A 26,905-nucleotide genomic window follows, 5' to 3' on the forward strand; every position below is an offset into this window, starting at 1 on the left:
GAAAAGAATGAATATAATAACACAGTTGTTATTATTATTTAAACTCGACCAGATGAAGTCTTAATAGATGTGTTAAGTCTTACATGGTCTAAGATTGTGCATGACATCGGCCAAGTCTGTGATCTCTTGTTTGTTGCGTTTGTTTCTCTCTTCCCGATTATCGCTTACTCTCTCCTCCCACACTGTACCACCGGGACCACCGTTCGGTACCCTAAAAACAAAAAAATTATCAAGTTGAAAAAAAATTCCAATGAAAATAACATACCACACCAATATTAAATTTTTCAGTTCAATACTCAAATGCAGTCAACTATTTAAATGTAAGAAGAAATTCTTCTCACAGACTGGAGAATAAAGAGACAAGGAAAATAACATACTAGACCAATATTATACTTTTTCACGTTAATAGTGAGATGCAGTCAATTTATTATTCAAATGTAAGAAGCATTTTGTCTTCTCACAGACTGGAGCACTTTCATGTTCCATGAATTCATTGTTTTCAATTTCATGTAAAATTCGTACATCGCAGTTGAGAATGGATCAAACAATCATCATCAATACTTTGATACTTGATTTTATGTAGCCTATAGTTTTAGTGATAAATGAAATGAATATATTACTCTTTATGTAGCATACGTTTTTATATTGTTTTCAATGGGTGAAAGGTGTTTTATGATATAGAAGCGGGTACTATATTTAATGAAAACTCAAATTAAAATTGTCAACTACTTTTTTTACAACCACAAAAAAGTGGTTGACAATATTTCAATTTGTGTTTATATTATGGAAAAGTACAACATCACACATAACACAACCTATAATGGTACTATATTTATGTAATGGTATTATAAATATTCATACAATTTATTTTATATTCTTTTTATTTTATCACCAAAAATTAGAATTATTATTTTTATTGATTGAAACTGGTTATTAGACGTCATACCTGTGCGCATCGTATCTGGTATGTCGGTGTATTTGTGGGGGTGTTTCTCGGGCCGACCCCGTACTACTGGTGTCCGACTGGGGTGGCAGGGGGGCTGCCACCCTCTCCCTCACTCGCTCTCTCTCCGGCGTACTGCTCTGCTGGTCGTTGCCCCCTCCACCACCCCCGCTCTGACCACCTCCACCACTCCCACCGATGCTGTCGTCATCCGAACTAGAGGCTATAAAGTAAATAAAACAAAGTAAACCTAAATTATTTGAAGGAAAAAAATGTAAGGAATAAATTAAACCTTGAAATGATAACAAAGCTGCAGACAAAATCGACATAGTTGAAGGAAAATATTAGATAAGGAGTGCCCCCCTGAAATTAGAAATAGAAAAAATTTAGCTCCCCCCCTTGAATTGGAAACCCAAAAAATGTCGACATTGGTAATTCTAAACATTCTGACCTTTTTAGGGATTTGATTTTAAGCCCACCCCTGTGGACACCCCCGAATAGATGATCACTTCAGATATCATTTTCAACGCCCATTGTGTGTAATAATACTTTGTGTTTGAAACCGACTTACTCATGTTTTTAAAGACTGAGATAACCGGACCAGGGAAAATGTGATTCAACTGTGGGTTGAATCTTAGATCTTAGTATATTAGTGATCTGAAAATTTTCAATATAATTTAAAAGTTCTATGAGTTCCAAATTTTGTAAAATTACGTGAAAAATTTTAATTGGTAGTAATTAGAGTGCAATACTTTTGTTTTCTATCCAGTTCCTTAACCGTCAAAATTAAAAAGTCTTGATTTCTGATGTTTTTGAGTGAAAAAAGGATTTCAGAGAAGTGGAATCATAACCTCAATTCGGACTTTTAAATCTAAATTTTGGAGTGAAATAGTACAAGGAGTGTCCTTAGTTTTTCTCTCCCATTCAGTGCTAAAAATGTGAAAAAAATAAAAAAATTACTAGATTAATACTAATTATTAATAAAAATGATAATTTTATATAATATAATTTTTGAACTTGTAAATTAGTTTATAGCTAGAAGGACTCCAGGAGTTGAATGTGTTATTTCTTTCAGCTGAAATAAGTTGAAATAGAATTGGAAGTGTCATAGTGAACCAGAATGTAGTATGATTCTTATACCCCTCAAATAGTCTGTAGTTATTCCAGAAAATGTTATGTAGTGTATATTTTTAAAGAAATAGATTTAAGTCGTAAGTGTCATATATACTGAAACATAGTTTTCAGGAAAAAAGGGGTACCACACATTATTGTTTCTTGTATCATATAGTATAGTATGCTAATTATGTAGTAATATATAATTGTGTAACTTAGAAGTATTATGTATTGTTTCGTTTTTTAAAAGAAATATGAATTTTTAATATTAGTTTTTTGAACATAAGTAGTTGGAAAATTTGGCTAATGACTTTTCGTTATATTATGATTGCATATGGCGATGTCAGTGTAAATGATAAATATTTCTTTGTATTCTTACATTGCTATATTTTTAAGCCATAGCATTTCATAAATTTGGCTAATAACTTAATATCTTTGTTGTGTTTTTCTTGTAATATTGTACTGTTGTTCATGGTTTACAATAAATTCTATTCTTTTTAATTTGATTTTCTATATCCATCAGATAATTTAATCAGCTAGTAAGAGAGATTCCATCAGTCTTGAATTTCTTGATCCATTATAGTGAGGTCCACGTTATAATGACAGCATTTGATCAACTTTGGTTTTGCTATCCTTGTCTTATCATTCGACAAAGCCGGTGGTACTATCCTTTTCTAGGTCCACAACGATGCCAATTATGTTTTTGACAGTGTAGAAATATAATTAATATTAATGCAGAGGATCGGCATCGCTATTCTTCTATCTTCATCCACTGCCTTTTTAACGTGGTCCTCACTATAGGAACCATTGAAAATTCATTTTGAAAGTGTCACAGTGAGGAACAAAATCCAAAATGTGGTAAGAGTTTTTGGTCCCATTCAATAGCTTATAGCAAGAGGGATTCCAAAAGAATTAAAGTATTATAATATTATTTTTGTAGGGAAATAAAGTGATATTTGATTGGTGGTGTGACATACCAGAATCGTGGCGTTCGCGATCAGGACTGCGAGCCATGACTGAGGTGCGCTTGGAAGGCATTGGCAGGGAGGGCTTCGGGCGATTCTGCATGGCTGCCAGCGCCTGTTGAACGGCCTCCTGTCTCACCTCTGCAAACATACAATTAATTAATTAAATAGATAAAACGCATAGCATATGAATGAAATAAATGGAAAAACACATAGCAAATGAAGTATAAGGGAGTTCTCCCACTAGATGCGTTTAAACATAGAGAAACGATAGCATAGATATCCCATGGTGTAGGGGGCGTTTATGTCGCAAGTTTTACTGTTATCCTAAGCCGATAGTTCACAAAGTTCTTTCCTATGCAGCTGTGTGACTGGTAGTCTCTCAAATTGTGCCGTTCATACACTATCACCCCAACAAAACAGTAAAAATTGACAATAATCGACAGTAATCGGCTTGACTTGAGATAACAGTAAAAGGCGCGACATAAATTCCCTATACCATGGGATATATACTTACGCTATTGTTTCTCTATGGTTTAACTAAGTAATAAAAATTAGGATGTTCAAGGCACAACAATTTTATTTATTTATTTATTCAGACATATACAATATAATTGACTGAATATAGTATATGACTATAATATAATATATCATATACGTTTTTTATTTTATGTAACGGAAACGTCAAAATATACTAATTCAGTTCACAATAACTTATGTCAACACAAGAAATACAATGATTGATAATTTCAAGCTACTGGGTAGTAAACAGTAGCCTATAATGTGGTTTCTGTCGTATGTAAATTTATTATTCAAAGTAGAAACTATCAAAAACAAGAAATTGTATTTTATTCACTTATTTCAAGTCCTACGTCACTCCATTTGAAATTACAATTAAAACAAAACATGTTAGGCCTACTAGAGCCAGACAATTATTGAAAAATGAATGTTTTAAATAAACAAAACTAAATTGAATAAATAATTATTACTGAAAAAATTATTGAAATTGGCTGCACTTTGATATAGAGTTGTAGTAGTTGAAGTAAAAAGTAGTTTTAAGTAAAAGTAGATTCAGTAGATTCGAATGAGTATTATCTTAATTATAATAATATTATGGTATCAATATCGAATGGTTTGTATTTTTTAATGTTGTTCAGTGTTTTGAACAGTTGCTATTTCATCTAGTAAATTCTTTCATTCGACTGAATTACTTGGGAAAACGCATCCAGTTGGATTACATCTTAATTATCACCATTTCAATTATCGTCAAACGTCAATAACGTCATAGATAATGATTGATAATAATAATGATACATAAAAAATGTACAAAAATTATAATCAAACATCAGATATCAATTAAAACTAACAATATTTCGAAAATTGAAACATTCATGAGAAAAATACTTTAAACACTTGCTATATTTTTACAATTCAGTTTCACGTAAAATACTCACATTAGTAACAACAAGAAACAATATATAATGCAAAACTGATGCAAGCATTGACCGATACATGCATAAAGGTTTCAAAATTATATTCAAGACAATTCAAATGATGAATTCCAGACATTACAAAATTATTAGCATGAGCATGCAAGCAATAAAAATACAACAAAAACTGAAAGATGGAATCAAAAATTCAAGACCATAAAAGGATGCTTATTAAATAAAGAAACTCACCGGTTATGACGAATAGGTTACGAATATATTGCGAGGATAGTTTTGACTTTGGTTTACTCATCAATAATATTAGGAACAATCAATATATCAGTCACAATTCATCATAAAGTCATAAACACTATGACGGACAGCAGATAAAAGATTTTGCGACACACTTTTCACACTATAAACAACGCCTTACAGACTAATGATTCATAAAATTCATTTCAGTATTTAAACCAGACAGAATTGGAAATTTTTAATTTAACCATGAGTTTCAAACTGTCAAGGAGTCAAGAATATCTCAGAAGCGAACTTAGATTCAATTTCAAACTGCATACTAATTTCTGGGAGTAACCCTAAATTACACGTTGAAACAGCTTTTCAAATTAATTACAAACAACATATAAACAACTGGGAGTTATAATTACTGCGAACCGCATTTCACAATTGAATTTCATACTTGAACCAGTCACCAATTATCATGAGATAATTCAAATTGTCTACACAGTAAGTTCAAACTGCATATGAGTAAGTTAATATCTTGAACTGATTTGAAGAAAGGTGTGAGAAAATGATCAACAGCAAAGGAAGAGAGAGAGAGATATACGAGATATGGGTGAAGGTCACCAGACTAGAATGAAATCGTGCAATTTACTAATGGCAACTACAAAGTGCAGGGAAGTGTCTGTAAAAAGCGGTGAAGCTTGGCAAAAATTGTTTCGTTGCAGTTTCTCCAGTATCTTGGAACACCTACCGGTACACATACGCACGTTAACACATTTCCAACGTATGTAGTTGTTTTCAAGTACTATCTCACATGGATATAATATAACATTTTCGGTTTATCTTTTGATAGTTTGACACCTTGTGAGACCGGACTCCTATTTTATATAATATGAAAATAAATTTAATTTCATATATCAATTTCATATAATGTTATATAATATAGAATTTCATGGGTGCTTACAGACCCTATTACACAAGGACTTAACTGCTGACGTTTAATTGCTTGCTAACACCCAGCGTTTTTCCATCATATTTCAAGTACTACAGTGGTAGATGAGAGGATATATTAGATGGTTAGAGATAGTGAGAGAGAACGAATATGAAGAATGAAAATAGAAGAAAAACAGAATGGTTAGATTAGAGGAAGAGATAGTGAGAGAAGAAAAATATGAAGAATGATGAAATAGAAGAGAAAAAAGAATGGTTAGGTAAGAGGAAGAGATAGTGAGAGAAGAATAATATGAAGAATGATGAAATAGAAGAGAAAAAAGAATGGTTAGGTGAGAGGAAGAGATAGTGAGAGAAGAATAATATGAAGAATGATGAAATAGAAGAGAAAAAAGAATGGTTAGGTTAGAGGAAGAGATAGTGAGAGAAAACGAATATGAATGATGAAAATAGAAGAAAAAGATGGTTAGGTTAGAGGAGGAGATAGTGAGAGAAGAATAATATGAAAAATGTAGAAATAGAAGGAATAAAGAACCAAGGGAAATGAAAACCTAGAAGACAAAGGAGATAAATTGATAAATTTTCAGACATAGATATAAAATATATGGAGGCAAACAGGTAAAAACTCACATATAAGATGAGAAAATAGAAAGAAACGGCGAATATGAAGAAAAAAATAATAAAACGATGAGAAAAGAGAGAGAAGGGATAGGAAAATAGGAACATGAAGACAAGAAACGAGTGAAAGAAAATTGGGAGAGGAATAATGTGTTGAAAGAAGCCGTTTAGTAAAAACGTAAAGTAGATCAAATAATGATATTGCAAATCATAACAATCAAAATGTTATCTTGGCATTCACGACTAGTTCTTTATTTTAAAATTTCACCAGTGAGAGAATTCGAATTTGAATTATTGTATGCATGATATTAAAATATCCTGATAAGTGGATGTGAGAGGGAGTAGAAGATAGATGGATAGAAAGACTTTATTCTTCAATTGTTACTAGGCTTGTCGCCTATGTTAACATGGTTACAATTATATTTATAATTTTACAAATCATTTAAAATGTTACATAACATGATTTCATTGATTATTATCAAACGAAAATCCCAATTAAATGCTGTAAATCACCCCGAGGACTTCTGCCACTGCAAAAATTTGAGATTTTCGTTTAATAATAATTATTCATTAATTAGCATTTGAACAAATGCAACTTCCAATTAATTTCATGAAGAGAGAGGAAATGAGAGAGAGGGTGGAAGTGAGAGAGATAAAGTGAGAGATAGGAAATAGGTGACACACAGAATAAGGTCACAGTTTCTGACGATGTATCACAACGTTTTTCATTGTAGACTAACCCTGCAAACACTCTCATAACTCACCCTCTCACTCCATCTTATCATCCTCCTGTACCAAACTGTATGCAAGTACTGTTTCTTTAGACAAGGATGCCTCGCATAATTCAAGTAGTTAATAGGGTTACATTTTCATTGTTGTTAATAGTGCAGCTACACTTTAGAGTCAAGTGTATACACACACAAACCTAAGTGTATCTCATATCAACATGTATAATGTATTAACCTATATATCCACACTTGTATGCTATCAACGTACTGTATTATCTTTCTTCCTATAAACCTCCTCTCGCTCCAGCTTCCTTCTAAATACGCTAACTGTAATAGAATCAGCGTTGCTACGTTGGAATGAAACTAGCTGCATAAAAAGAAGAAGAGCACCCTCAAGTCTTCCCCCCCCCCCCCACAACTACGTGAAATTTATCGTCATGTGTAAATTTGTGTTGGAGCTGTGTTGAAAATTGTCCAACAGGATTTATGGCTGTCAGACACAATATGCCAGAGAGAGATAGCTGAATGGGTGGCTTTTAGAGCTGCTGAATGACTGAGATGAAAAAAGGTAACGGAGGATGGAATGAAGATATTTTTATTATAATATATTTTGCTGTAGACTATATAGGTGATAAAAGTTTATCATTTCATGAGAAAGCTGAATTTGTATTTTAGGTGCAATTTTCTAACAAAGCATGAATTCAAAAAACCTAACGTCAGAGCTGAATTTTGCACATTCATTATTTTGATACAATATTTACTATTTTTAAATTTTAATTAATTAAAATACTTACCGAACTTTTTAATGTTACCTAAATCTGGGAGAGAAATAGTAAGAGGTATCTTTGATTTTTCTCCCCCAATCTATGTTTTTTTTTGTAAAAAAAATGTTATTTTTTTCTTAAATACGAGGGCACACGGACCCCATTTCCCTTTTAAATAACTTGAACATGTACACATCAAACATGATTGTAAAGAAGAATGAAGAGCAAAATCAAGAGAAACTAATAGAATATTGATCACACACTATCAGAAACCCTACTATAGAAATCCATGTTATCCAGAGTTAAATATTTTGGTCATTTACAGTGACCTAATAATTTTTTTTCAAGATGGGAACTTATCTTATCAAGGAGGTTGTAATACTCTATTTCAAATTTCAGATCTTTTCTAGTCTGTCCTCTCTTCTATCCAGACAGAATAGTTGTTATTTGTGCAACTAGTGCGCAAAGTGACAGTTTGCTGCACCAAAAGAAACGTTTACGCACGAGCCGTAGGCGAGGGCGGAATGGTTTCTTGAGTGCAGCAGAGGAACTTTGTGCACCTATTTCACATTGAATTTTTCCTACTGTTACCATTGAATATGAGAAGTGGTTGATTATGGGTAAAACGATGGCTGAAATCCATCAAATGTTTGTCTGTATAATTTTGTTATTAATGGCAACTTTGGCTAGACATCAAGCTTGAATTACGAATGCGTCTCCTTAAATGTTTCGTGTTTCCTGTACTATTATATGGTGTGGAAGCATGGACATTGAATAGATGGGGTGAGAAGAAAATACAAGCCTTTGAGATGTGGACCTATCGCAGAATGCTGAGAATCTCATACACCGATCATGTTACAAATGAAGAGGTTCTGAGGAGAATGGGTAAGAAACTGCAACTCATTGGTGAAATCAAGGAGCGCAAATTAAGGTACCTGGGTCACATAATGAGAGGTCACAAGTATGGAATATTGCACCTCATTATGCAAGGCAAAATAACAGGTAGGAGGTCAGTGGGGCGAAGAAGGATATCTTGGTTGCGCAATTTAAGGGATTGGTTCAAGTGCACCTCAAATGAACTTTTCAAGTCAGCTGTAAGCAGAGTGAAAATTGCCATTATGATAGCCAACCTCCGCCATGGAGACGGCACATGAAGAAGAAGGCAACTTTAATTTATTTGAAACTTGATAATCCAATTGAAAATTAATAATCGATAATCTATTCAAATTAAAAATTGAATCAATCCAATTAATTTGAAAATTTTAATAATTTTGAGCAAATCGTTATTTCTAAATAATTTTTCAACCGACAATTTATGAATGAAAAAATATTATCTGAAATAATGAATAATTAATAATATTCAAAATGTATAATTTAATGAGTTCTCATTTTTATTTATTTGAAAATCAGAAAAAATATAGATAGAAAAAATTCGCATTCAAAATACACGCCAACAATGTCAACAGCTGATTGGAATGGCTGCCAAGTATTAAGAGTACGCAAAGTAATACTTTGCGCACTAGAGCGGAAAAGTGATTCTTTGCGTTCTGTTATCAGTGCAGGAATGGTCACTTTTCAAGGTAACTATAGGAAATGTTCATTTTCTGTTGTTAATGAGTTAACAACATGTCCTAATATCGGTATTATGATAATGATAAATACATGATAATACTATTGATTCCTACAAATAGGCCACGATAGAACAACAACATGAACTGACAATAAGGGATAAGAAATCAGAATTTATCCTATCACTATTAGGATCAAACACTATTGGATTTGGATCTTACTGCTTTTTTAAAATCCTATAAACTATCACTATTTCAACCAACAAACTGATTCGTTTTGCAATCACAATAGAAAATAGTAATCCACTCCACCTTCCCTTTTCAGCCCGAAAATCCAAATCCAAACAAAAAAGACCCAAGGTAGAGTTTTCGAGAACAAACCACACCGACCAATAGAAACGCTCGTTGCTCCATTTCAGTCGGCGTTCGTTTTGAAATGGCATCATCACGGCTTCAACAGTGGTTTCCCTCTTACCATTCTTTATCCTTCTTCCTTACACAGTGTTTATCATTCTCCATCCTGCTCCATCTCACCATTCTTCATCCTTATTCCTTCCACAGTCTTCATAATTCTCCATCCTGTTCCCTCTCTTTTCTGCCACGCTAGCACGATTTGAAGAAACTTCTCCAGCACAAATTTACTCTGAGCGAAGAGTACTACATCGTTGCCATTTTCGTGAGGAGAATTATTCAACTCTTACTTCAAACGTATATCTTTCTAAATTTGGCTCTTCACTAAAACACAAAGTATATATCAAGTATATTTGAAGTATATCAAGTTTATAAATTATTCAACTCTAAGAATGAAAGGGAAAAAATTCTTTATTAGGCGGAGTTAGGACTAATATTTTTTAGTTAAAAATTGATATTTTCAGAAGATATTTGTTTTACTAGATCAACAATAACATGAAGAATCTATCCTCTAAGTCTCATGGATTTATCTCTTACCGAATTTGAAATGTTCTGTCCCAAAAATTTAAACGTTAGGCGCTCATATCTTAAAAAGTAATGATCAGAAAAAAAATGTTTTCCTAAGAATTTTTTTCATTTTGATAGCTTGATGATATACAAATTGAAAAACTATGAAAAATATCACCAGTAGGAAGTTTATTTTTAGCCTTTGCACAGCCTTAAACTCTTAATTCAAACGTATATCTTTCTAAATTTGGCTCTTTACTATAACACTAAGGACCGTTTGCACAGTCAAAGCTTAAACTGAATTTAATCAGCTGGTGGCTTAAATTCAAAATGAATCTCATTATGATGAACGAGACTTGATATGGATTTGATCCAGTTTAAACTGACACTGTGCAATATATCAAGTATATTTAAAGTATATTAAGTATATAAATCTCGAGAATATTTTCCATACAAAATACCTTGTCAATCTTCCAGACAAATAATCATCATTAGGTGAAGACTTTATTAGTTTTGACTGGATGAATCAGTGAAAATCTAGACAAAAAGAGAATAAAGGCGGATTTCCACATAACAGTATCAGAGTCAATTTTATTGACCGGTGCAGTAAAAATATGATTAACATGAGTTCATATACGACTATTCCCACTCAGACCGGCCATGTATGAATAGTCCTATTAGAGCCTATGGGAATTATATTCTGACTGTTACTGACATGTTCACTGATAGCCTACTGATATGAGGGACTTGAAAATACTAAAATACTAAATTTCTGGATTCAAAATACTAGATACTAAAAATACTAAGGAGCCCGACTACGAGACTCTTATAAAAGTTTTTTTTGTGTAGTTGAGAAGTTGATATTGTGGTAATTATTCATATTGAATGAAAAAGACTGAGAAATTGTCAAAAAACCACTGATTTATTGATAATTAGAAAGACCGGTTTCGGTTATTACACCATTTTCAATCTCTGATAAACCATTGTTTCAGTCTTTTTGATTGGTGTAATAACCGAAACCGGTCTTTCTAATCATCAATGAATCAGTGGTTTTTTGACAATTTCTCAGTCTTTTTCATTCAAACTTATAAAAGTAATCAAAACTATACAGAGGCTTAATATTGTTGATCAAGAGGTATCACAACATAAGGCCATAACACATTCCCAGATTCTCAACACAAATCATTTTTAATTGGAAAAAAATTATAACATAATATTGCATGAAAGCGTCTACTTGAAAAGCAGTTGAACAACATTTCTGGAAACTAAAAATAAATCTACAAAATTCGATCAATCCTATTCCTCCAGGGCTAGAAACATGTTTATGATTGCATCATTCCAGACCTTGTTTCATTATGATTACATGGAAAGCAGTCCAGATGAGAAATGTGGAAGATTATGAGTTATGTTGTGCAGTGGAATAATTTACGATCACATATCACAAGATCACAAAGAAAATGGAGCCTAAATGAGTCGCTGAGGGAGCCTCATCATAAATATCTGGTTTTAAACATTACGAAATCCGATTCCCTGCTGAGATAGGCCCACTAACAATCTCTGGAAACGATTTATAAGTTCAAATTATCAAATAGGAAGATACGACTCAATAATCACATGCACTGAGCGACTGCATTGTTTCTGAGACGTGATGACACCCTGTGTCAGATTCATCATGCGGGAGTCTTTTATTGGTTGATGGATTATGTAGAAAAAAGAAAATTAAGAAATCTGAGTGAATAATTAATTCTATGGCCTTACTTTGACCAATCGTTGACAGATCACAAGGCCTGATGCCTAATACATCTCTGATATTATTTTCTATTTAAATATTTCGTGTTAGTGCAAGAAAATGAAACATTTTGAAACACGTCTAAGATATTACACAAGTTGTACTAACCAAGACACGTGGATTAGATCATAGATCATCGCAGTTTAAATAAAATATACGAAAGATAAATTGAATGTCAAAACAGTTGGACAAGACGAAATTGGACATTGAAAATTCCGGAAATTTTTTATGGAGAAATTGAAAGGCTAGGAAAAGTACTATTCCTGTGCGATGAAACATTATTATTTTTAGTATACACTGATTTGTGAGAAAAGTTCCAATCACTGTTCTCTCTTAAATTCATACTGGAAAAATAAAATGTTATATGGATAATAAAATGATAAATAATATGTTACACATATTTATATCCATATTTAATTCAGTATCATTTTTTGCTCTTGACGTTCATCTCAACAATCAAAACTAGTTAGTATCAATAACCAATAAACCAAAGTTACTGATCATCTTTTAATCTGATAGAATATCTTTAATACAAAAACCGAATTCCAGATTATCCTTCTAAAGTTTTATTGAACTTTTCATTACAGAATTTCTCTATGAATTCATATTGGTCTATTGTTAGGAGTGGTTCAACGTTTAGAAATGCATATCACGTTATTAAACGATGTAAATTAATACAAATATTATTCAAGTAAGCTTGTCAGTAAGCTTGTCATAAATTATTGATTGCAATTATGAGTTGATTAGCATTGGAGCAAAACTTGAGTTACTCAGGATGATAGAAGGAGAAAATGTGAAACAGAAAAGGACAGAGAAATATGTGAAAAGGAGGAGTAGAGAAACTAAAGTGCAGTCAAATTTCGGAACTAGACAATAGAACTCCTACAACTTACAGAATACAGAATAGCAATAAAACGCCCAAACATCTGCATAAATTGAAAGTAACGTTTTGTAAACAACTCTGAACTGGAACAATATATGGTTACCTAACGGTATTGTGCAGGCATTACGTAACTAAATAGACTATACCAAACCATGATTTCAGAAAGACGTATCATGAATAATACAATGAAACAAGAACATTATTTTCCAATGATATATGTTTAAATAGAATTTATATTTCTGTACAACTATGAGGTATCTTGAGGTATCCAACCAAATTTAAGTCAGCTAAGGTAGAATTTGTTCAATAACAGAGAAGTTCAGTATTTTTTTATATTATAAGAGCATAGTTTTTGTTGGAAATCAACAAGACCAGTTGAAAATCATCTCTCTCAAACTGAATGTTCAATATTGGCTTAATAGAGAGATAAATCTCTTCAAAATTCCCCTCAATATGTTGTTCCTATTCACAAACGCCATAGGTTGGAATAGTTCTCTCACAAAAATGATCTCTAGTCGTTTGTAGTTGATCGCCTATTTTGTTTCCATTCACGAACGCCATTGGTTGTAACTAATCCGTCCCACAAAATGGAGGTTACTCGCTTGTGACGCAGTTGACACTGAAATCGGTATCCACCAATGAAATGTATTATTGAACTGTGGAGGGGCGGTCCAATAGAATTGTTTCTTTTTTCTGGTTAATCTAGATTATTTTACATTTTACGTTAACTGAGCAACATTCAACTTAAATCATAATATAATGATATTATATTTTATAATAAGCATACAAAAATATGCATTTCCCAGCATGCATTTTATACAGTCAGTTTCTTCCTCTTGTTTTATCAAATTGAATATAATCTGAATATATCATAAGTATAAACATTGAATATAATAATAATATAATTGAATATATCATAATTATCAGAATCGTATAATATGATATTCCGTTTTTAACATGTTGCATAGTAAATATAATTGAATTCGATGTTTCATTTGTTAGTACTGTAAACTGCAGTCTGTAATTGAATTTCTGGTTGATATTTTTATCCATGAAATACAAAGAGCATTCTCCATACTGTTCTATAAATCATTCTTGAAAAACAGTATAGATAGAATTGAGAGAAAAAATCCAGTACAAACTGAATTAGTACGTTGCTGTCAGTAATCTAATATCAGGTTTACCAATATTCATATTTCCCTGCTGTTCTAATACTCCGAAGTTATTGAAGATCTATTTTTGCTACTGGAAAAAGTTTTTATTCAGATCTACGTTTTTGATGCTGGAAAAAGATGATAACCATTTCACCCTCCAGTAACTACTTTTTGTTAGAAATGAAATATGTACTCTGAATTTAGGTCAGGAGATGCTGTTCAATCTTCACTGCTTGTTTACTTCATTCACCTATATACTGTTTGCACATACTGAAATGTATTGCTATGAGAAATTGTAATCAATTATTTCTCCTACATTGGAGATAATATTCCCATCTAGTGTTTTCAATAGATTTGTTCATGGTACACAGATACTCACAAGGGTTGACATATACATACCGTTAGGTACGTGTACCAGATTTGGGTATATACCCAGGAAACTGAAATACAGTATATATTTATATGGGTCAGTAGGTTCATTTGCTGTATGAATTAATTGGAATTCGTGCGTCATCACATATTTGTTTACTCGAATATGCAAATATTGAACAGTTGGTTGGTATTTGATGAGATTAAATTGTAGTAGAGGTGATTCTGGAGAACAATATTATTATGTTGGTGTTGTGGATTTTCCTACATCCCAGTCAATAAAAATTATAATTCGTGGTCACGTTTCAGATTATATTAAATTTTCTTAATCAAACAAGAGGAAGGAACTGAGTGTCAGAGTGTATATAATATCAAAAAGACAACGCCTATTTCTGTATGAAATATAATTTATTGAAATCAATGTTTTTGAGAAATTGAACAATTTTGACAAAGAATATTTATTGTTTTTAACAAAAGCTGATCATGAACGTTGAATATTGCCTTGAATTTCCTCAGCTCTAGAATTTCAACGAATTCAAATCAAGTATCGAGTGAAGTAGTCTTGAAATGAAATGAAAAAAGTCTTTATTAGGTGGAGTTAGGAGTTAGTCTTCATAAACAATCGCCAAGTCCAAATCTTCTGCTTCAAAAAACTTGAAAAAGTAAATATAATGAAGTGTTTATAAATCGTAGTCTTGTCGTCTTTCTTCGAAGACTGGGCAAGTTTGAATATATATATTTGCAAAATTCCTTTCATCTATCAGTTTCTACCACAAGCTTAAACATCTCAAATCAAAATGTTGGATCTAAAATGACATTCTTTGAAATCCGTTCATTTCATGACAATCTTAGAAATGAAATATGTACTCTGAATTTAGGTCAGGAAATGCTGTTCAATCTGTACTGCTTGTTTACTTCATTCACCTATATACTGTTTGCACATACTGAAATGTATTGCTATGAGAAATTGTAATCAATTATTTCTCCAACACTGAAGATAATATTCCCATCTAGTGTTTTCAATAGATTTGTTCATGGTACACAGATACTCACAAAGTTTGACATATACATACCGTTAGGTACGTGTACCAGATTTGGGTATATACCCAGGAAACTGAAATATAGTATATATTTATATGGGTCAGTAGGTTCACTTGCTGTATGAATTAATTGGAATTCGTGCGTCATCACATATTTGTTTACTCGAATATGCAAATATTGAACAGTTGGTTGGTATTTGATGAGATTATATTGTTGTAGAGGTGATTCTGGAGAACAATATTGTGATGGTGTTGTCCATTTTCCCATATCTCAATCAATAAAAATTATAATTCGTGGTCAGGTTTCAGATTATATTCAACATTCTTAATCAAACGAGAGGAAGGAACTGAGTGTATATAATATCAAAAAGACAACGCCTATTTATGTATGAAATATAATTTATTGAAATCAATGTTTTTGAGAAATTGAACGATTTTGACTAAGAATATTTATTGTCTTAAACAAAAGTTGATCATGAAGATTGAATATTGCCTTGAATTTCCTCAGCTCTAGAATTTCAACGAATTCAAATCAAGTATCGAGTGAAGTAGTCTTGAAATGAAATGAAAAAAGTCTTTATTAGGTGGAGTTAGGAGTTAGTCTTCATAAACAATCGCCAAGTCCAAATCTTCTGCTTCAAAAAACTTGAAAAAGTAAATATAATGAAGTGTTTATAAATCGTAGTCTTGTCGTCTTTCTTCGAAGACTGGGCAAGTTTGAATATATATATTTGCAAAATTCCTTTCATCTATCAGTTTCTACCACAAGCTTAAACATCTCAAATCAAAATGTTGGATCTAAAATGACATTCTTTGAAATCCGTTCATTTCATGACAATCTTATAATTGAAATATGTACATTCTTATTAGATGAATATTGCATTCACAATACGGCTAACATTCCATTACTATCTCATTCTGAGATTCTAATTCTGAACAATTGTGAATCTCTTGATATAACAAATTAATCTTTGATGTCACATTGGATGGATTGTTCCATCGCAACCTCCAATCCCTCAATATCATTTCCAAGCTGCAGAAATAATTTCCCGATGAAGGAAAACTCCGTTGCTGCTTTCCAAAAGCTTTTCCGGTATAGTTACTCGGTGGGAATTAGAGAGAAAGCCACGTTTCATATCCGTCATCTGGAATAAACTAGTTTCCTGCTAAGACCGGAGCCAGGAGAATTTCTGTCGTTCGAATTTTCACTTCGGGATTTCCCGAATCCAGGTCAAGGCTGGAAAATATCACTTTTCTCGACCGTGCACGTTGATTTCAGTGGATTTTCCGAAATGCACCATCTTGGGGATTTTTTCCATCTTTCACACTCTCCAACCCCCGACCATTCTTCATCATTATTTCTTTTCATCGGCTTCCTTCTCATTTCTCCTTTCCTCCGTTTCCTTTCTTCCCTCCTCCCTTTTTTCCATATTCTATACTTGCTACTCATTACTTCTCTTCCTCAACCTCTTATTCGAATACTACATTCGTTTCTGTTATTTTCTTTTCTAAACGGTCAATCTTCTATTTCTAATCCTGATTCTCATCTGCTCCCTGCTTCCTTCTCCTTCTCCACCTCCTCCCCCTCCACTTTTTCAAATTCTCTACCAATTATTCTTCTCATTTACGCTTTTTACTCAATTCTACTTCCCCGTTCAATCTTATTTCACCTTTTCCCTCACCCATTCTTTTCTCTTATATTTCCTTTAATTCCCTCTTTTCTCTCGCATTCTTCTTGAATCCTTTCTCCGTATTTTTCCTCTCTTCTCCTTACAACTTTTCCAATCTCATTACTTGGAACATTAACTTTAATCCTCAATTTTCCTCAATTATCTTGTCTTACATTACCACTTCTCTCGTTCTTCTTTCAAACTCTTATCCTCCAGTTTCCTCAATTATTTTCTCTTACATTTCCATTTCTCTTTCAAAATCTTATCCTCCTGTTTCGTCAATTATCTTCTCTTACATTCCCAATTTCTCTCATTTTTCTTTCAAACTCTTATCCTCCAGTTCCCTCATTTATTTTCTCTTACATTTCCATTTCTCTTTCAAACTCTTATCCTCCAGTTTCCTCAATTATTTTCTCTTTCAATTCCATTTTTCTCATTCGCCTTTTTAATTCTTATCCTCCAGTTTCCTTACTTATTTTCTCTTACAATTCAATTTCTTTCATTCTTCTTTGAAAATCTTATCATCAATTTTCCTCAATTCTTTCCTTCCACATTCCTCCAATGTCTCCGATCCTTCTCTCAATCTTTCCCTTCTTAGTTTCCTCCATTCACTCCCTTATACCCCTGCCATCCTCAACCTCCCTTCCTCACTTCCACCACACCCACTTGACCCACTTCCGACCCATTAAGATCGCCATGAAATGAGAGTTTCGTTCAGTATACTTTGCGGCTATAGCATGTGCCAATAGTAGCCATAAACCTCTGCTCTCACAGTTCCACATACGCGCGACATCTCTAATAACTACACAGCCATGATATTGCACACCGTCATCAAAAACCCCCTTCTGTCACATTGAATTAATACCCACCAACCTACCACGTCTCAATAAACTACCTTTTTCTAATCATTTCCGACTTTTATGACCCAATTTACACTCGAGGTACTGGAGTAGTTATTAGCTCTTTCAATCCATCCTTTTCCTACCTCTTATGATTCTTTAGCTTAGATTCCTTCTCAATCTCCTTCGTCTTTCCTCCCTATTTTCATTACCAATTAATCTCCCATTTCTTTCTTTATTCTATATCAACTCTATTGGTTTTTATAACAATAATCAACCCAAGTATTCTATCAGTTTTGATAACAATTTCGTTGCAGCCAATTCGTTTGTCCCAGCATAATACTCCTTCACTTTGATTAATTCCCTTTTTTATTCTTTATTCATTCATAAAATAAGTAAGTAATCAAAATGATAGGGAGAGGAAAAATAAGGTAACCTTATGCTATTCCTCTCCCAAATTTGGATAACAAATAGTTGAGTCTTGTAGTTCTTCAATTCATAAAATTGTCAGTCCCCAAGTATTTTCACAAAGTAGATTTTCAAATTTAGATGCTTCAAATCTAAACATAGAAGAAATATTTCACATAATTATAACTAAAATAGAAAATATTCACATATAATTCTTTCTCCAATATAATCAATATCATCCTTTCATCCATCCATTTTCTATTATTTTCCCTATATCTATCTCTTTTCTTATATTCTCAATCTAAAATACCGTTTCACATCGTCATAATCCAGATCATCAAAAACTGCATAAAAATCCCCATTCACTATTTCCTATTGTGTGATAAATCGATGCAATTTTGTATCGGGGAAGTAGCATTAGGTTTTTATCGATGGGTTTCTTTATTATTAAATATTAACTACATGGAATAAAGTACGAGAATGCTGAAATGAAAAATATTGTTTATGACGGTATTGATGGATGTCATAAGTGCCGGAATTTTCACCATCGGAGGTTTTACTATCTGAATTTAGTGTCAGATCAAGTTATGGTATACTACCATACCATTTACCAAATACTTCATGCATTGTTAAAGTGTGCCTCATGACGTTATAAAACTATACTCTGGTTTTGGCCAGAAACTTGCAATTCGGAAGTTATTCCGAATATAGTATATGAAGAATATCTTAATTTTATTCCCTATTTTATGCATATTACAACAATTAGGAAGTTATAAAAATGGAGTATAGATGACAGGATTGGCGAAAGCTCGTGTTTCAGTTTTTCACATTATTTCACCCATTGTTAAATTGGAAAAGACAGACTCATCTACAACTCGATTTGATTTAAGAATAGTCAGTGACTTGGGAGTATCAACTTTCCAAAGCAGAGGAGAAAATAATACTGTTCAATTTACAGCCTAATGGTTAATGATACCATTCTGTTCAAAAATTATCTACTCAAGTTTTTGTTAGAGAAATAGCTGTACTTTGTAGGGTATGTTTTACTAAAAGCGATTACGGAACTAATAATGACTAGAAAATAATAAATCTACATTCTACAAGAATTGTTAACAACTTCAACCGAATTATATTATAATTATTTTGTTCAAACAAGAGACCGAACTCCAAGTTCAGCTGTAGTGAGAATAAGAAAACAAGCAAAGAAACCATTCTATTCCAATGCAGATCGTACGCAATACTCCGCCAGCAAATGGCCATTTCAGAGTCAACAAGGTCTAAAAAAGCTGCTACTCAGACTACCTCCCGTCGCGAGACGTGATACAGGAGGCAGTGATCTGAGATTCACATCGTCCTTCTCTCCCTTTCCTCTATATTCTTCTCTTTATTCTCTACCACACTCTCTTTCTCTCTCCTCCAATATCACTTCTCTCTGCTCCAGTATCACTTCTCTCCCCATCGACGAGGTGTTTCCAACGGGATTAAATTTGAATGAGCATTGTTCAGGGGTGGAAATGGATGCAAAAAACAGAGGGAGGCCTTTTCGGATGGATCAGCGAAAGATCTGCACTGCAGGAAACCCATTCAAGATGTGAGGATTGCATTGTAAACAAGGCCTACAACTTGGCTACCCAGAAGGACTTGCTGAGATCTTGTGAAAACTGGAAACCCCTCTTGAAAACAAACAAAATACTTGGATAATGAAGATGTTACATTTTGAAGGGGGGCTAGTGCTGAGCAAAAAATTAGAAAATATTCCAATTGTCAAACTAATTGTCTAATTAACAAACTACTATCTGCAGAAAGCATTATACCATCTGAATCTCCTCAGTGGACATGAGGATGGCATGAAGATCTCATTCAGCAAAACGAAGGTGATGGCTTTCCAGGGAAATATCCATTGAGATCTAAAATAGTCCTCGATAATAAAGTCCTGGAACAAGTATCACACTTCAAGTATTTGGGTTGTGATATAACCTATGAAATAGACCTATGAATAGAATTGAGTGTAAAATTGAATAGATTCCAATCCATTTGTGGAACAATAAATAGGACTTTGAGAAACAGAGCCAGGAGAGAGACAAAACTTAAATTCTATAAGGTTATGGCTATTCCAACGCTCTTATATGGCTCTGAATCTTGGATACCTAGGAAGAAAGAATGGAGTAGGTTACATGCTGCCGAAATGAAGTTTTTAAGAGCAGTAAAAGGGTGCACAAGGGAAGATAGGTTTCATAATGTCGATATCAGAAGAAGCGAGCTCAACATAATCTCCATATGGTAGAAGATTGAAGAAAATCGGCAAAACTGGAAAGATCATGTTGAAAGGATGGAGAGCGACAGGATTCCCAGGGCAGTCATGTCGTATAACCTGGTTGGAAGAGGAAGTGTGGGCAGACCCCGTAAAAGATGGATGTGATGGTGAGTTTGAAGTCGGAACAGGCAAATTGCCTGATCCTTGTACGAAGACGACGAACAAACTAAGACTAGGTTTCTAGGACACTTATTAAATCTAATAGATCATTAAATCTAGAGATTCACTGGTATATTCGATTGAATAACGGGGTCTATGGTTGTCGTCTAATCAACCTAGTCTTCAGCTAATCATTGAACCTTCATTCATTTATTTGAAGCCTGAAGTACAGTAGAATACTGAGCTGTGATTAGTGTATCCAAACATTTGAATCAACACCAAGAGAAGATCTAAATCGAAAGGACAAAAACAGTTTTTCACAAATTTGAGGACAGTAATGTACTCCTTGCTGAGTATAATACTACTACACTACAATACTAAAATACTATGCTGTGAGAAGTATTACTATGTATATAGTATGTTAAATCTTCATGTACATCCATGTCTGATCTTCAACATTAATCTCCAACTATCACCTAGTCCTTAAAATGAGCATCACCTAGCCTCCCACTAGTTTATCAGATAGTTCTCCCATTGATTCTCATCTAGTTCTCGGTATTTCACCAAATAATTTTAAAAATTATTATGATTATTATCTCGACATCACCTCCTAGAAAGGGTACGCGACAATCGAGGACTGCGACATTTGAGGACTAATTTTCAGTATCTCTTTACCAGGAGTCCTCTACGGTCGCAGTTCGCAACCGTCGGAGTCCTCCACTTGGTCGTTCTTGCTTTCGCTGCTTTGCTTCTGAAAAGATTATGAACATAGAAAAGCCCATTTTGAATCGTTTGAACATGTCCTATTTCCCCAAAGCCTGTAGCCATTTTGAAGAGTCCTCTTCTGTCGGTGTCCTCGTTTGACATCGACCCCCTAGAAACGATCATCCATCACCAGTTCCCCACAAAGATTACTCACCGGAATGATAGCGGGTCTCAGTTCTAGTGAGGCGGCGATTTCCGCGCCGCCTAGCCCTTGTGGCCGGACTACTGCTGCCGCCCCCGCTATGACCGCCGCTTCCCGGGGGCAGCTGATGGTGGTGCCGCCCCCCAGCTGAGCCACCGCCTCCGCTGCCTCCTGTGCGCAAACAAGGCCATGCCGCAAATGTCACTACACGCAAACACATGCACTAACTTGCAATCAAATCAACACAAGGTGGGCTAGGTACTTGCTCAAAACCTTATTTACTCAATCATTTATTGGATCAAGCAAAAAAAAAACAATATGAAATAAGCAAGCTGCTGAAAACATTAATAGGCCTACTTATGATATTAATAATTGGAATATTTTTTTACATCAATGTAATAATTCATTTGTACACTTGATAATGGGATGAATAGCAGAATCTGAACGTGTAATAAAGAGTACAAGTAATTCTATATAATAGAGAAAACAATATTCAGAAAACGTTCGGCTGGAATAGATAAGAAGCATTATTAATAATCGGAGCGGTAGTGTGAGTAGCATTTAATGATCGCCTACAGTCTGTTGAACGAGTGTTTGGAGTGGGAATATAAAAAAGTACAAAATTAGCTGATGAGAATGCTCCAGAATTACGAGTATATAAAGCTACCAGCTACCGCAGACTCTTGCTCCACGAACAGGCGAATTTAGCTTTCCATCAGCTAATAATTTCTGCGTTTGTACAGAAACAGTAAGATACAGACATATATAAGCTTAGCATCAGCTGATGTAAAGCGAAATGTTCGTGTTCGTGGCGCATAAGTCTGTACGTAGCTTTATAATAACAACGAAGTACGTATTAATGGTGAAAGACCTAGTAGGCGAAATCTAGGTCAGAAGATCAAGGTAATAAACGATAAAAGATTGGACATTAGAGCAAGAGACTTGCTAGATGAAATTAAACTTTTTGTTCCAAATTTTCTTAAATAACTCAATATTATTTGTTACAAGTGGTAATTGAGTGGAATATTTCTAATTAATTTATTAATTCAAGCCATCTAAATTCAAAATTAATAGTTTTCATTTTTGTTTTGGACTGAAATTTTATAAAAATTGTACACGTGAAATTCCAACCTTATTTCGGAATTCTCACCTATAAATTTGGAAGAGAAATAGCACAAGGACTATCTTATTATTTTATCTTTCAATCTTATTACATTAGTGTCATTTGCATTGTAAATAAATAAATTGAAAAAAAAACTGAAACTAGTGACAGGAATATGAACAAAATGTGGAGAAAATCAAACAACATGCTAGGATACGGCGATGAGCATTATTCCACCCAAAAGGCAAAACTTTTGTACAAGAATGGTGATAGGAATGGAAGTATTTATACTATACTATACTATAGTATTTAGTAGTATTTACTAGTATTCACACTATACTATATTTGCCCTAGCTCTAGTTAATTGCTAGCGTCAAATGGATTAGAGCAAAATAATTTCAGTTTCAAGTTAAATGAAAACCTTACCTGCTAAAATGAGGGATAGTTCAAGTTTTCCTGGGATTTAGTTGTGTATTTTTCAATAGCTTGAAATTTTGTAATATGTAAGTTGTTTACTACAGGATCCAAACTGGGGCTTCTGCACAGTAGATATATTTCCAGAAAATGAATTTCAAGAACCAATAATAACAGTTAACAACGTCTGGTGAATCCTTAAATTAAATCCATTACCTTATCAAATAAAATTCCACTGGGACAATTTGCAAAACTTAGCAGCTTATCCTATTCTAGAAGATCACACAGATTATTAAAGGATAGATTACTGAGAAATTTGATTATGGCAAATATTTTGTAAGTAAAACCGGGCCTACAGCTGCATTTAATAAATAGAAAACGAAATATTGTTCAAGTTATAATCTGACAAAATCAGCAGACTTTGTTCCTCATTATTTATTCACTAATTGAACGTTTCTTTGTTCCAAAACTCAAGGATCGTTTTCGTTCGACCTTCCTCATGTTCCATACAAATCGTAAACTTAATTACTGGAGAATTAAGGTAACGCTCAGCCTTGAGACCACCTGCTCAATTTACACGGTAATCTTGAAAATGAATCATCGCATCGCTAACAATAACCAAGTTATAATTGGAGGAAAATCTCTGCTATTATGAAAGTTTTTCAAGGGATAGCTACATTCCGTTGGCTCAAATTTTTTGAGGGTAAGGGTAGTTGTAAACCCATAATTACCGTAGGATTATATTGAATTTCTTTCGCAGTAGCTGATATTTATAGTTTGAGAAATAAATTTAAATAATGTTTTATGATGAATTGTACCAGGAGCAAAGCTTATTTATTTTTTGATAATCAATTACTAACACGGTGAGAAAAATTTTCAAGTTTTACTTGAAATTCTATGTAATTTATTTCCTACAATTACAAATTCAAAGTCTAGTCTATATCAAACTAAAGATTTCAATAATCTAGTATTATACTATGATTAAAAAACTTAACTGAACCGAAATAAAAATTTATTGAAAGGATTGTTGAGGCACCAAAAAATAACGAAAGGTACATCATGTTTATTTGTTACTGTGAATATTTATTGTTTGTTCATTAGAACTACAGTAATATGTTTGGTGAATGCACCGCCATTGTTGTGACGTTTGTATGAACTCATTGTGGGAGCGGCTTATCTAGCTAGACCAATGGCAGACGTTCAGCTTTCTACCAATCATAACGCTTGCTCTGTACTAGGCATCCTACACATCCTACCGCACTTTTTGATTTCAGTTCAACAGAGATGGTACTTTTTAATTTCAGTTCAATGGTATAACTGAAGATGGTATCTAGGTATTCAAATATATTCTTGGTTGTGTCAATTTATAATCTATTCATTTAAATAGAAAGAAAAATAAAAATCTTAGTACCCTTTTTGAAAAATTTAATCACAACATGTTTCGGACATTGATGCAATTTTCAAGTGATATGAAATAAATAAATAAATACTGCTAGAAGATTCTTATTTTGATCATATGTTAGTGTATTCATATGATTTTATGAACTAAAACTATAAATTGTAGATTTAAATTCGCACGATTCTATCAAAAATGGGGTTATTGGTGTCTAATTGAATTAAGTTTATTATTTTATCTCTGTTTAATTTTGCCGCTTTATGATATTCATATCACTTGAAAATGGCATCAATGTCCTAAACATGTTGTGATTAAATTTTCCAAAAACGGTACTAATATTTTTATTTTTATTTATATTTCTATAAAAGTAGCCCTATACAGAAAAGAGATAAATCTATTTATTTAATATTAAAGTTGGCAAGGTCATTTTTGAAGAAGGAATTTGTTATAAGTCATCACACTACCAAAATGAAGGACAAGATTGAGAAATGAAGGTAGAATTATTCAAAAACAATTACTGTATATAGAAATGTTGAGGGCACTGGATAGAACAATAAATGCCATAAACCTACTTTTCTCTGTGAGGCTAATTTTTAAAACTTGAAAATGACTCTAATTATTTGAAACTATTTATGATTTGTTAAAGTAATAGAAAAATGTACTCGATGGTGAAAAAATCCATAGGAACATTGAAATTGAGTGTAAGTTTGAATAGATATCCGCACTTCATTAGAATTCCTTCAAAGAACAGTATTTCAGTATCCTTCAATATATAGTATACACAGGATAGTTAGTTATCTACTCAGACCAGCCTACTTGAACAGTCAGCAGAAGTCCTAAGACAACTTTGGAACTGAGCTAAATTGCAGCTAATTTCTTGCGGAGGACTTGGAGTTGACTGTCTAGACTTGAAGAGAGATGGATGACTCAGATTAGACAATTCTCAAAGCTCGAGGTCACTAATTATGCCACAAGTCAAAGTTTAGCCACTAATAAGCCAGTGAGTTCCTCTCAGTCCATCGTTTCAAAAATAACGAGAGTCTTCCCACGATGGCGCGAAATTTGAATGGCCCCAAAAAGGTTTCAAATCGGGAGTGGTGATTGGTTGAGAGTGAGAGAGAGACGGATCTCTACGAGAAACAACCTCAAGAGATAACTCTTCTAGAGGGAGAGAAAAAGAGACGGACTCTCTCAGAGGGGGGGAGAGAAAAAGAGAGACGGACTCTCTCAGAGAGAGAGAGAGAGTAAGGTTTCAACACAATGATATTCTGAGAGGAGTTTCAAGAGGATAATTATCTTGATAATAGACAGGAAACCCAATAAACAGAAATGCTTGGAAAGTCTGCGAAGGGTGATTAAAAAGTTTCTAGACCGTCTTTGAACAGAATTTTCTTGAAAGTGATAATTAATAGAGGGAAGATCATGTCAAAGTTTAGTGAAAGTGAATTTGAATTCATTTTGACCATGTCGAATACAAACTGAATGAGAATTAATATTTTTCATTTTAAAAAAATTGATAGAATTAGGCTGCATTTACACGAAAATTATTAACAAAATGTTGATAACTTAATCCTTATAGATTCTATTAGATTGAACATAAGTTATCATACACATGATGAACATATGTGTTTGTCAAGTGCCGTTCAATGTAATAGCATCTATAAGGATTATGTTATTAACATTTTGTTAATAACTTTGGTGTAAAAGCAGCTTTAATAGAATAGGATGACTATTTATTATAATTAGATATAAAGGGAACATTTCAATATAGCAATTTATGAATATCATTTACTTGCTTAATTTTTTTAGTTAGTACAGGGAACATTTAAAAATAGCAATCAATTCTAGAGTATCGTTTAGCAATAGCAATCGTTTATCGATAGCAATAATAGAGTATCGTTTACCTTGCTTATTTCTCAAACGCTTTTTTATCAAATATGTAATTGAAGAAATAAAGAGTTCTGCTTTCTTATTTTGAAGTAGAAACCTTTCTTATTTTCTATGCGCTTTTTCATAAACTATTAAATTTGAGAAATAGAAAGAGAAGAACGATAAAATGTGAGCTTCCTAGTTGAGGAAGTAGGAAGTTTATAACACAATAGAGCTCTAAATCTCCATGACAACCTTCTGCTTACGAATGCACCGCCTTCAATGGCATTCAGGTGAAATCAATATAGTGTTGTGATGCACTACTGGCTCAATAAACTAAATTATTTATTCCAAGTATTAGCTCTTCTGTTATATTGTGTTTGATTTAATAGAGAGGGCGCTATCAAGAAATCTACAAAA

At 33.2% G+C, this 26,905-nt stretch overlaps 1 protein-coding gene across 1 annotated transcript in view; it reads right to left on the minus strand.

Annotated features, from left to right (window-relative positions):
* Positions 1-26,905, minus strand: part of LOC111058218 (disco-interacting protein 2) — a 295,605-nt gene that overhangs the window by 42,659 nt on the left and 226,041 nt on the right. Inside the window, exons 3-6 of the mRNA XM_039431325.1 lie at positions 21,717-21,875; positions 3,034-3,162; positions 947-1,166; positions 84-211 (exon numbers count right to left, since the gene is read on the minus strand). Coding sequence (XP_039287259.1) covers positions 84-211; positions 947-1,166; positions 3,034-3,162; positions 21,717-21,875 — 636 coding nt within the window. The remainder of the gene's footprint in view (positions 1-83; positions 212-946; positions 1,167-3,033; positions 3,163-21,716; positions 21,876-26,905) is intronic.

This window comes from Nilaparvata lugens, chromosome 6 (assembly GCF_014356525.2).
Source record: "Nilaparvata lugens isolate BPH chromosome 6, ASM1435652v1, whole genome shotgun sequence".
In the NCBI taxonomy this organism is placed as follows: domain Eukaryota; kingdom Metazoa; phylum Arthropoda; class Insecta; order Hemiptera; family Delphacidae; genus Nilaparvata; species Nilaparvata lugens.